We start from the raw sequence: 11,233 nt of genomic DNA, 5'->3' as shown, positions 1-11,233 counted from the left end.
TATGCTGTGCGTACAGGTATGCTGTGTATACTGGTATGCTGTGTGTACTCGTATGCTGTGTGTACAGGTATGCTGTGTATACTGGTATGCTATGTATGCTGGTATGCTGTGTATACTGGTATGCTGTGCGTACAGGTATGCTGTGTATACTGGTATGCTGTGTATACTGGTATGCTGTGTGTACAGGTATGCTGTGTATACTGGTATGCTGTGTGTACTGGTATGCTGTGTATACAGGTATGCTGTGTATACTGGTATGCTGTGTGTACAGGTATGCTGTGTGTACAGGTATGCTGTGTGTCCCAGCCACATCTACCTGGGATCCAGGGCAGATGTGATGAAGTCACAGGCTCCTTGCAGCTCGGGGAAGACTGTGTGACCATGTCGAGGACAGAGTAAAGGATTGATTACCTGATGTGGAATAAGCAGGAGATGACTTGGCACTGTTTTAGCAACTAGATGCCAAGGCTGGCAAGGAATGAGGGCTGGTTTGGGTCAGATAGGGCCTTGCTGGCCCCAGAAATGTTTCTGTGAGCCAAGGAACCCTGCTCTGCTGCCTCTGGAGGAAGCGGGTGGGTGAGGTGCCTCCTGAGCCAGGGTGGTGTAGGGCTATTTTGAATGCAGCTATTTGGGGAGAGCTGGTTGCTGCTTTGTGCTTATGTACAGGTCATTTAGGTTCATCCTGTCTCTGGAGACAGCAGCATTTGTTCTATGAGCATGAACTCAACCTCTCTTGTGAATTGAATACGGTGAGGAAGGAAGGTCCTAACCAGAACCTTTCTGAGGAGCCCATAGCCTCCCTGCTAGGCTTTAAGAGGAAGTGACGTAGATGAGGAACCAAAGGACTTGAGATGAGAGAGAGATGAAGGGAGGGCTAGAGAAGTCAAGGCTGCCCTAAAAGCGGTAACATTTTCACAGGTGAAAAGGAAAATTGGGAGAATACTCCAAATGGAAGGAAACAGTGTAAACAAGGGCAAAGGGTTGAAAGGCCAGTTTAGGTTTGATAAGCGAAGCTTGTCTGAAAAGTTCAAATGGGGATAGGAATAGGGGCACCAGAAACAGGGGGTTATAAGTAGGCTGACTGATGGAGCCAGATCATACTTCTCTTTTTATTTATGACGGAGCACATGCATGCATATGAGAGAGAGTATGTGAGACAGAGATGAGCACCCTCCACAGGAGAGAGTATGACAGAGACAGAGAGATGAGCACCTTCCACAGGGTCTGGCCGCTCCCCCATCCCTTTCCTCCTGTCCTCCAGCCCATCAGATCTTGGGCTTACACGTGTGCCCTGTGTATTTCAGGCTGACCTGGCTGGAGATTTGAATTGTGGTCACCACGTGGGATCCAGCTTTTCTTAAACAGTGCATTACCTCTGCACTACAGAGCCACCTCCAAGTTACAGAGTTTTTTTTTGTTGTTGTTGTTGTTGTTTTTGCCATAGGGTGAATGTGCTCACCAGAGAGAGACAGGAGTCCAGTGCCTTAACTACTATGCCACCTGGTGCCCCCAGATCATAGATTTTAATGCTAGAGAGACGAATGGTTGTAATCCCGTGGGCACTGAAGTTAGCGTAGGCTTGGGCACTCACGTGTTTACATTACTTGTCAAGGTCAGGTGTGGGCTTTGGGTATCTGCATTCCAAGGATGGAGGACGGGAGGCGAGGGGCAAGATAGTCTTGTCTTCCTTCACTCAGTTGTAAGCTCCAAAAGGATAGGGCTTTCTGTTTTGTTCACTGAGGTGTCTCTGGCACTTGAAACTATGTCTAGTACTTAGAAGACAAGCAAACAAAGAAACTTAAAGTTTTGTTTAGGACTTTGACAAGGGCAATGCACTGTGGCCACATCCTGTTCCTTGCCTTTGATTCCAAGAGGAATTAACCAGAGTTGTAGCTGAGGACTATAAAGCAAACAGTAAAGATTTTGCACTGAGCCTTGGAGACAGGAGCCTGAGTTGTTGGTGACGTAGAAAGGAAAGAGAAGGAAAACAGGTAACAGATTTGAGCTGCCTGTGGTGTGGTGAAGGGAGCTGGATCCCACATGGCTCACTGCAGTTCTAGTCCTAGACCCAGCAGCTTGAGAAACATGCCGAGTGAATGAGTGCATGCCCAGAATCCCAAATGGAAGGAGAAATGAAGAAGGGATTGTGGCGTAACCATTCCCCATGGGGAATTGGGAGGTGCTTTCTCACTTTTTCTCTCTCTGCTCCTAGCGATTACACACACTGTCTGGCAAAATTAAAAATAAATAAATAAATAAAATAACAAGACAGGGACCAGCAGTTAGTGTAATGGCTATGTTGCTGGACTCCCACATAGTCGACTGCAGTTCGAGTCCTGGACACGGCAGCTTAAACTCAGGCCGGGTGCCTGTGCATGTGTGCCTAAGATCCCAGGAGCAGAATGGAGGAGAAGGGATTGCGGCATGGCCGTCCCCCCTGGGGGGTGATTCCTTGCTTTCTATCTCTCTGTCTCTGTCTTTCTGGCAAGTGCACGCGCCCTACAGCAAAAATTGCTCCAAAATAAATAAATAAATAACAAGGCAAGAAAAGGTTTTTAGGACGGGCCCTGCAGCTGAGTGGTTAAGGGAGCCATATCTCAAATGATCAACCATATGATTTGAATCCTGGCATGGCAGTTTGAAAAACACATGGGGCTTATGTGCATGTGTGCCCCAAATCCTGAATTGGAGAAGTGAAGATGTGATTGTGGTGTGACCACACCCCATCGTATGGTGCTTTCTCATATTCTATCTAGCTGGAAAGTAAATGTGGCCCCTGGCAAATCTTGACAAATCTTAAAAAAAAAAAAAAAAAAAGGAAAGGAAAAGAAGTATAGGGCTAACCAGTGGCCTGGTGGTTAAGGCAGCTGAATCCCACATGGCTGACAGCATGATTCAAGTCCTGGATCCGGTGGCTTGAAAAACACGCTGGGCACATATGCATGCATGTCTAAAATCCTGAGAGGAGAATGAAGGGATTGTGGTGTAGCCATCCCCCCTGAGGGATGATTTCTTTCCCTCTCTGTCTTATCTAGCAAGTGCAAGCACCCTACAGCAAAACTGAAAATAAATAGATAGATAGATAGATAGATAGTTTGATTCATGACAGAGTGCATGTCCAGACAAGATGGGGGAGAGAAAGCAGCACCCCTGACAGGGTTCCATCACACCACAGTCCCCTTTCCCGGTCTTTAAACTCGTCAGGATCCTAAGCATGTGTGCATGCAGTGGGTATTTTCAGGCCAACCTAAGGATCTGAACGTACAACTGGCCATATGGCTTCCGGCATTGTAGTTGTCTGCTACCGACTGTGCCATCAGGCTAGAACAAGATACATTATTTGTGTTTGGAACCTGAAGTGAACCCTAAGGACCCACCTGATATCTAGGACTAACTCATCTCACATGGCTGCCTTAGCTCCCCCACGTGTAACTACTAGGGTCAGCCTCAGTTTGGTTCACCGAGGAGCAGAGGACAAGGTGCCCTGTGGTGGGGAGGGATGGATGGTAACTGTATTTGTTGATTCCCACTTCTGAGCCACATTATCTTTTTTGGGGGGGAACCCTAGAACTGCCTGATAAAGAGGGATGAGAATGGTTACTCTGCAGTGGTAGCTGACTTTGGCCTTGCTGAGAAGATCCCTGATGTCAGGTAAATAACCCTAATGGATGCTGGACACAGAGGAGGGAACTAAAGCTAAGGGAAAACTCCAACCTTCAGAGCTCAGGACTTGGTCACAACCTCAGCTCCCTAACTTTAGTCAATCCTAGTCTGTACCCATTCTTGGGGGTAGAGAAATTCCCAGTGGTCAAAAAAAAATCCCCTTGCACCAGCAAGCTCATTTTTTTTTTGGTTTGGGGGATTTTTTTTTTGTTTTTTTTTTTTGAGAGGTTTTTTTATAGGATGAGTGCGCTTGCCAGAAAGAGAGACAGAGAAACAGAAAGCAAGAAATCACCACCCCCAGGAGGGAGGGAAACACCACAATCCCTTCTCATTCATTCTCCTCTTGGGATCTTGGGCATGTACACACATGCACCCAGCATGAGTTTAAGCCACCGGGTCCGGGACTCAAACCACAGTAGACTATATGGGAGTCCAGTGACATAGCTATTACGCCAACTGCTGGTCCCAGCAAGCTCATTTTTGTTACGCTCTCACCCCACAGCATGGGGAATGAGAAGCTGGCTGTGGTAGGTTCACCCTTCTGGATGGCACCTGAGGTTCTCCGGGATGAGCCCTATAATGAGAAGGTAAGTGTGAAGGACCTCAAGGCCTAGTTTCTTTAGAACCCACCCTCTCAGTACAAAGTATCCAGGATTACCTTTCATATTCAGGGTGAGGTTCTACATCCTTTCTGCCAAGAGCAGGGGTGGTATCTGGCAGCTGCCATGTGAATAACCTGGATGAAATATGGGTAATATTCCCCCAGCCTGGGTTGTTAGACATGGGGCCAGGTACTCCACCAAGAGGGAAACTGAGGTCTGACTACCCACCAGGCAGACGTGTTCTCTTATGGTATCATCCTCTGCGAGATCATTGCCCGCATCCAGGCTGACCCGGACTATCTTCCCCGCACAGAGGTGAGCTGTGGGCCTGGGGATCAATCCCACTGGGATGGGGCTGCTAGGTTATGGGATTCCTTTGCACTTGGGGTGGAGTTATTGGAACTCAGCCTGTGGCTACTTTACAGGGACAGCTCCAAGGTTCTTTTCGGACCAAGCCAGGGTGGGTGGGGGAATTAATGACCTGTCTACCCATATCTGTATCCTCCCTGCTATACCCATCCACAGAACTTCGGGCTGGACTATGATGCTTTCCAGCACATGGTAGGAGACTGTCCCCCAGACTTTCTGCAGCTCACCTTCAACTGCTGTAATGTGAGTGTCTTTCTCCTCTGGCTTTGATCAGGGGCTGGCTGAGCTCTTTTCACCTGCTTAGGATTATAGGGAGAGGCTGCTAATTACTCTTAGGAAGGACCTCGTTTTCTTTTCTTTTCTTTTTTTTTTTGGACAGGTTTTTGCTATAGGGCACGTGCGCTCACCAGAATGACAGAGACAGAAGGTGAGAAATCACTCCCCCAGGGAGATGGCCACGCTGCAATCCCTTCTCCTCCATTCTTCTCTCGGGATCTTGGGCATGCACGCACACATGCCCGGTGTGAGTTTAAGCCACTGGTCTGGGACTCAAACCACGGTCAACTGCATGGGAGTCCAGCGACATAGCTATTACGCTAACTGCTGATCCCAGGAAGGACCTCATTTTTACTAGATGAGTGAAAGCATCCCCACCGCCTCCTCTTTCTGCTCTTGGGGCCTTGCCAGGCTTTCCAGAGCCCTGGACCAAGGAAAGGAAAAACTGCTTTTGTGTTATCTGGTCTTCAGCCTTCAGGGTAGATCTGCCACTCCTTGCCTTGGGTGTTGATGGAGCTCTTAATCAGGTTTTATTGTACTGTGGATTCAGACAAGCTCTTGTTAGCCTTGTTTAATACAACTTTGGGCCTGGGCTACCTGTTATGACCAAGGGGTAGCTAAGCTTTATTCAGGTACCTCCCAGATACACTTTGGCAGCAGAACCCAAGGACAACAGAATAAACCAACATAAGCATATACTCTGGAGGGTTCTCTCCCAAACAAAAGGATAAAGGGAAATGAGATAGAGGGAAATAAACAATAGCATGTCCTTAACTTTGCCCTGGGATCACCCTCATGGCCTGAGGCCTTCAGAGAAACTTAGCTCTATATCTGTATCTTAAGATGCTAGAAACACTCAAATGCCATTGCTGGAATGAGAGATGGAGAAGAGGGCTAATGGCTGGTATGGATGCTTACAGATGGATCCCAAACTGCGCCCATCCTTTGCGGAGATTGGGAAGACCCTGAAGGAAATTCTGAGCCGACTACAGGAAGAAGAGCTGGAGGGGGACAGAGACCTGCAGCCCACAGCCAAGGGTAAGAGATTAGACCAGAGTCCAACCTGACTCTGAGAGAGGAAATCAGGGTGTGGGGGCCTTGCCTTTAGGGCTATGATCGTAAGACTATAAGACCAGAGCAAAGGGGAGGGGAAGACGATGGGAGTACTGTACTCTAAAGAGCTGTGATTTGGCATATTGCTTCCCTTCTCTGAATCTGTTTCCTTACTGATGAAATGAGATAATACCTACTTTCCCTTTGTGGAAAGGTAATGCTGCTTTTGGTTATACTAGCAAGAGTAACCTAGAATTAACTCTGTTCTTTAGGACACTTGGAGAAAGCACCCGGAGTGAAGCGACTAAGCTCACTGGATGACAAGATTCCCCCCAAGTCGCCACAACCAAGACGTACTATCTGGCTGTCTCGAAGCCAATCAGATATCTTCTCCCACAAGCCCCCACGTACAGTCAACGTTCTGGACCCCTACTACCGGCCACAACGAGACGGCGCTGCCCGCATCCCCAAAGTCAATCCTTTCAGTGCTCGCCAGGACCTCAAGGGTGGCAAGATTAAGTTCTTTGACCTGCCAAGCAAGTCTGTAATCTCCCTAGTATTTGACTTGGATGCACCAGGGCCTGCAACTATGCCCCTGGCTGACTGGCAGGAGCCCCTGGCTGCTCCTCTTCGCCGGTGGCGTTCCTTGCCTAGTTCACCAGAGTTCTTGCATCAGGAGGCCTCTCCATTTGTGGGCCGGGAAGAATCACTATCTGATGGACCTCCACCACGCCTCAGTAGTCTCAAGTACAGAGTAAGAGAGATCCCACCATTCAGGGCATCTGCCCTACTAGCTGCTCCAGCCCATGAGGCTATGGACTGCTCTAGTTCCCAGGAAGAAAACGGTTTGGGGCCCAGGCCCCAGGGCACCAGTCCATGCCCTGTAAGTGCCTCTGAGGAGATGGAGGTAGAAGAAAGGCCAAGAGGTTTGGCTCCAGTCCCCTCTCCATCTCAGGCATAGTCCAACAAACCCAGAGAGCAGTATGGGGGAAGGTGTTGGTCCCTGCTTCACCTTGGGGATGGACCTTCAACTGAAGCCATAGGACCCCTTGATGCACAGCCTTGACTCTTCCCTGGAGCCCACAGAGCAGGCTAGACCAAGCTCGGCTCAACTTCTGGGCTCCCAGTGCCCAACGGCTGTGTATGAGAAGGAAGGCAGCAGCGAAAGGCCTTGCCAGTTAGGGCCGACAGCTGATACCACACCTCTAAAATCCAGCAAAGAGCCCTGGCTCCCACCTGACCCTCCAATGTACGTCCCCAAAGGACTCCTAGTTCTAGGTTGAGCTGGCAGGCAGCTATCACCATGGTTCTTCTCCCACTCCAGGTCTGTCTCTTGCCCTTTCTTGGGGCATGTAAGCTACTGGCTGAAACCTGGAGTCAACTAGGAGGCCATAAAGGGCATGACTGTTTCTCAGACCTGAAGACTGGGGTGCTTCTTGCCAGTATGTCTAAGGCACTTGAATAATTGCTGTTTGCACTTACTGCATGGTCAGACCACGTCACTACATTTCTATGCAAGGGGAGGGCACAGCAGCGTGGTGGTCATGGTTCTTAGCTAATCTATTCAAAGACTTTTCCAGTTGATTAATCTATTTTCGTATTTATAAAGGAGTCTTAATGTTCTGCCCCATAAAACTTTCAACCTTATGGTTGGGAGTGGGGCTGGTTTTGTAGGCCGTAGGGCCTGCTCTATGTATTTGTCGACATGTGATACACCCAACTGGGTTAAACGGTTTATACATGGACTGATTTTCTTCCCTTCCTGCTATAGCTGGAGCTTCGGGAACAGTCTGTCCTCAAAGAACTGCAATAAGAAATAACCAAAGATGAAGGTGGTCAAATATTTTCATAACTTGTTTCTGTTTTTTTTTTTTTTGTAAATCTTTCCCAAGACACTTTCACACTTTCAGATTTAAAAATAAAGTCGGTGTTACAGGTGTTGGATAGCCTTCTTGTACCTCAGCTGCTGGGGTAAAGGAGAAGGTCCAGGGTAGTGCACTGGTATCTCTGCCAGACCTCCACGACCCCCCCCGACTCCACAGTACTTGACAGTATGACATTTACTGGCCACAAAGACCCAAATATCTCTGGTTCCACCTCAGCTTCTCTTCCTGGGACCTGAATGCTAGGCAGGAATTGGGTCAGCTGCTTCCCCATGCCAGCTTCATCTTCTGATTGTGGGCTTTGGAGGAACGGGAGAACTGGCTCTTGGCCACTGTGAGGGGTACAGCTTTGCCACTGAGATATACCTTGTTGTGACATTCAGGTAGCCAAGGTCCAGAGCTGCAGGACTGAGGTCCCTGGCTCACTCCCACATAGGCCATCACATAACCTGTCATAAAGGCATCGAAACCAGCACGGTGCAGTCCATCTCCAGGCCCCGAGTTAGGACCAACTTGCGTCTCTGGTACTTCTGAAGTGGCCATGTCAGCTGTTTCAGGCTCTGTTGCCGTAAGCTCCATCTCCAAGTCATTTTTGTCACTCTGCTCAGAGCAAGACTGGTTACTCCTTTCAACTTCAGCTGCCTTCTGCTCAAGTTCATCGGCCTTGAGATTATCCCCACAGACCTGCTTCACAGGAGGACCATCCTCAGTTTCCCCAGAGGTCTGTGTCCCAGGCAAACTCAACAAAGCCCTCCTCCGTTTTTCCCGTCGTCGTCGCCGCCGCCGCCGCTTGTCCTCCGCCACAGCCTCATCAGTGTCAATGATAAGGTCAATGTTGTGGGACTGAGGACACTGTGGTCCCATAGGGCACCAGCCATAGGCCTAGAGGTAGAAAGAGGCTTAGAAAGGATGCCAGGCATCAGTACCGCCCTTACCCCAGAAAACAAGCTGGTGTCCTCACCGAGAAGCTGTCACAGATGCTGGTGGGGTGAGGACGGTGGGCTGCAGGAGGCATGCAGCAGCGGTAATCAATATGGGCCCTCATGCTAGAAGGATAGCTGCAGAACTCCAGGGTAACATGTGGGCTGCCAGATGCCCGCTGCTTCCCATTTTCCCGCTCGCTGCAACAACACAAGAAGGTATTGGTCCACTAGCATATAAGCACCATGACAGCAGGGCTTTTTTATTCATTGCTGAATCCACAGCACCTAAAATAGTGCCTGGCATATGGTAGGTGTTCAATAAATACCTTAAGTGAATGAAACAGGTTTGTGCCAGGCCCCACCCCTTCCCCTCAACCATTCCCTCACCATTTCCGGAAGGCATATTCTAAGTAGGAGGCCACAAAGCGGGCATGAAATTCAGCAGCATATTTGGTGTCGTAAATGCCTGCTGGGAACATCTCACACAGGTCAGCGGTGAAGGTTCCCAGGCTCTCAGGCAGATGTGCATAGAAGTTCTGGTACAGGAACACCAAGTCTATTAGGCCATTGTGTAGCACCAGGGGCCGGCGGGCCCGGATTAGCTCCAAAAACAGTGTCCGCACTGACTGGCTCTGGCTTTCATCACCCTAGGTGAAAGCAAAGGGATCACTGGGAAGGACCAAGTCTCCCAGGGAGCTTTTCCTGCAGGACACTTGTCTCAGGCTCCTCCAACAGGGAAGCTCACCCTCTCCACCTAACCCAATAGTACCCACCCTTGTAACAGTCTCACTTCCCTGCTTTGTTGCTAATGATACCCCATACTCCCTGAGAGGTAGATTCTCCCCAGACACCCAGCCTACGTACAGAGAAATGGAGTACAGAAAGGGCAGACTCAAGGCTGGGGAAGCTGAAGTCTTACCTTGTCATTGCCCTTATGGTAGGGGATGCCCTGGGCATACTGCCGGTTGAAGTTGAAGCCATGCTGTACCAGGAACTGCACAGATTTTGGTTCTATGACATACTCTTCCATGCAGAGCAGGGTAAGATTGAATACCTGGGCCAGGTAGAAGTGTTCACCCTGGGAGAGAGAGGGGGTCGGCTGTGTCAAGATTAAAAAACAAAACAAAACAAAAAAACCCACCTAATGCTCTCCAGGATTTTGTTCCTACTCCCCTGAGCCACAAACTGAGGTCAGCCCATACCTTGTCAGGCTGCTGCTTGAAGCAGGCGAGGCCCAAGGAGAGGATAGAACGGGTCCTGGCAGCATGACATACAGCCTTGTATCGTTCCTCGATGCACCTTGGGGGTTGAATTTGGAGGTGGCTAAAGCTGGAAGTCAGCTTCAGGACCCAAGCTACTCAGGACTATGACCCACCCCACTCCCACTCCAGGGCTGAGGTCTGCATCTCCTTCCAGGGCTGGGACTAAAGAGAACAGGGCTTATACTTACTGGTTCAGCAAACTCTTCCTGTCCCCAAGCCCACTCAGTTCCTATGGGTGGGTAAAGGGAAGGTTGTGATATGGCCCCAGCATCAGCATCCTTACGACCACCTGCATTCCCTTTCCCAGCGCTTACCGTGTCCAAAGCCACAAAGCTAGCTGTCTTTAAGGCCAGCAGGAGGGATGGCCACATCTCCTTGAAGTTGTCACTCTGCACATCCACCACAGGAACCTGGACTACTAGCTCCGCCCCAGATTTTGTGTTTTGGCTGACACCATCTGGGGGTAAGGAGGATGATGGATGATCATGCTCAGGAGCCCAGGGAAGTAGACACCAGTCTGGAGTGGGTGACACACTGACAGATGACAGTTCCCATTGGTAGCTTTTCCTTCAAGCCTTTGTATCCCACATACAGGCCTTGGCAATGATACTGCCCTGAGGTTGGGGAGAGGAAGCCTGGGGCTTTCAGTGGCTTATGAGACTCTGGGGAAATTACTGGGAGGCACCCTCTAGAGGAAGATGACCTTTGAGGCTCCTTTTCCTCATGTTCTGCAGGAAATGTGTTGTAGGACTTGAGGATTTCAGCTCAGTCTTCCACGAGGCCCCCACTACTGTTGGCACCCACGACCGACCGTTCCCATGCACCCCAGAGCCTGATAATGCTCCTCGAGCTCCCAATACGTCCTGCTTCCTTTGGACCTCACAGCCCCAACAGCTCCACTTGACCCAGTCACAACTACGAAGTGACGAGCGCCAGACTACGACTCCCGACATGCCCCGCCATGCCGCACCGCGCTCCCAACACGCCAGGCGGTGGCGGCCGGGGCCGCGGTGCACACCGGGACCTGTAGTCTCCTCGTGGAAGCTGGGGGAAGAAGCAGGTCCTCAGAAGCCCGAGGTCGGACCCCAGAACTGGGAGCCCGGAACCTTCCCGTCCCCCGGAGCGCACTGGCTTTTGCGGCCCCTGGGAAGACGCTCACCGTCGGAGGCCGCTGGTGCTGAAGCTGCGCCATCGTCGCTGTC

The 11,233-nt window shown here is 50.2% G+C and overlaps 2 protein-coding genes across 5 annotated transcripts in view; one reads left to right on the top strand and one right to left on the bottom strand.

Annotated features, from left to right (window-relative positions):
- Nucleotides 1–7,900, top strand: part of TESK2 (testis associated actin remodelling kinase 2) — a 168,216-nt gene extending 160,316 nt beyond the window's left edge. For all 4 annotated transcript variants that reach the window (XM_006153809.3, XM_027773923.1, XM_006153808.3 and 1 more), the window contains 6 exons: nt 3,569–3,651; nt 4,166–4,250; nt 4,497–4,580; nt 4,791–4,877; nt 5,831–5,948; nt 6,236–7,900. In XM_006153809.3, the coding sequence (XP_006153871.1) occupies nt 3,569–3,651; nt 4,166–4,250; nt 4,497–4,580; nt 4,791–4,877; nt 5,831–5,948; nt 6,236–6,924 (1,146 nt within the window). In that variant the 3' untranslated portion in view covers nt 6,925–7,900. The remainder of the gene's footprint in view (nt 1–3,568; nt 3,652–4,165; nt 4,251–4,496; nt 4,581–4,790; nt 4,878–5,830; nt 5,949–6,235) is intronic.
- TOE1 (target of EGR1, exonuclease) lies at nt 7,826–11,233 on the bottom strand (the record flags this gene model as incomplete). Its single annotated transcript, XM_006153842.1, has 8 exons — nt 7,826–8,728; nt 8,808–8,967; nt 9,157–9,416; nt 9,689–9,847; nt 9,972–10,068; nt 10,220–10,260; nt 10,346–10,488; nt 11,191–11,233. Coding segments are annotated over 8 exons (1,527 nt in total), but the record flags the coding sequence as incomplete, so codon positions are not given.

Source organism: Tupaia chinensis, unplaced genomic scaffold (genome assembly GCF_000334495.1).
Source record: "Tupaia chinensis unplaced genomic scaffold, TupChi_1.0 Scaffold000387_1, whole genome shotgun sequence".
Lineage (NCBI taxonomy): Eukaryota > Metazoa > Chordata > Mammalia > Scandentia > Tupaiidae > Tupaia > Tupaia belangeri.
Note: the sequence above shows the minus strand (reverse complement) of the source record. Positions and strands in the feature narration are given on the sequence as shown.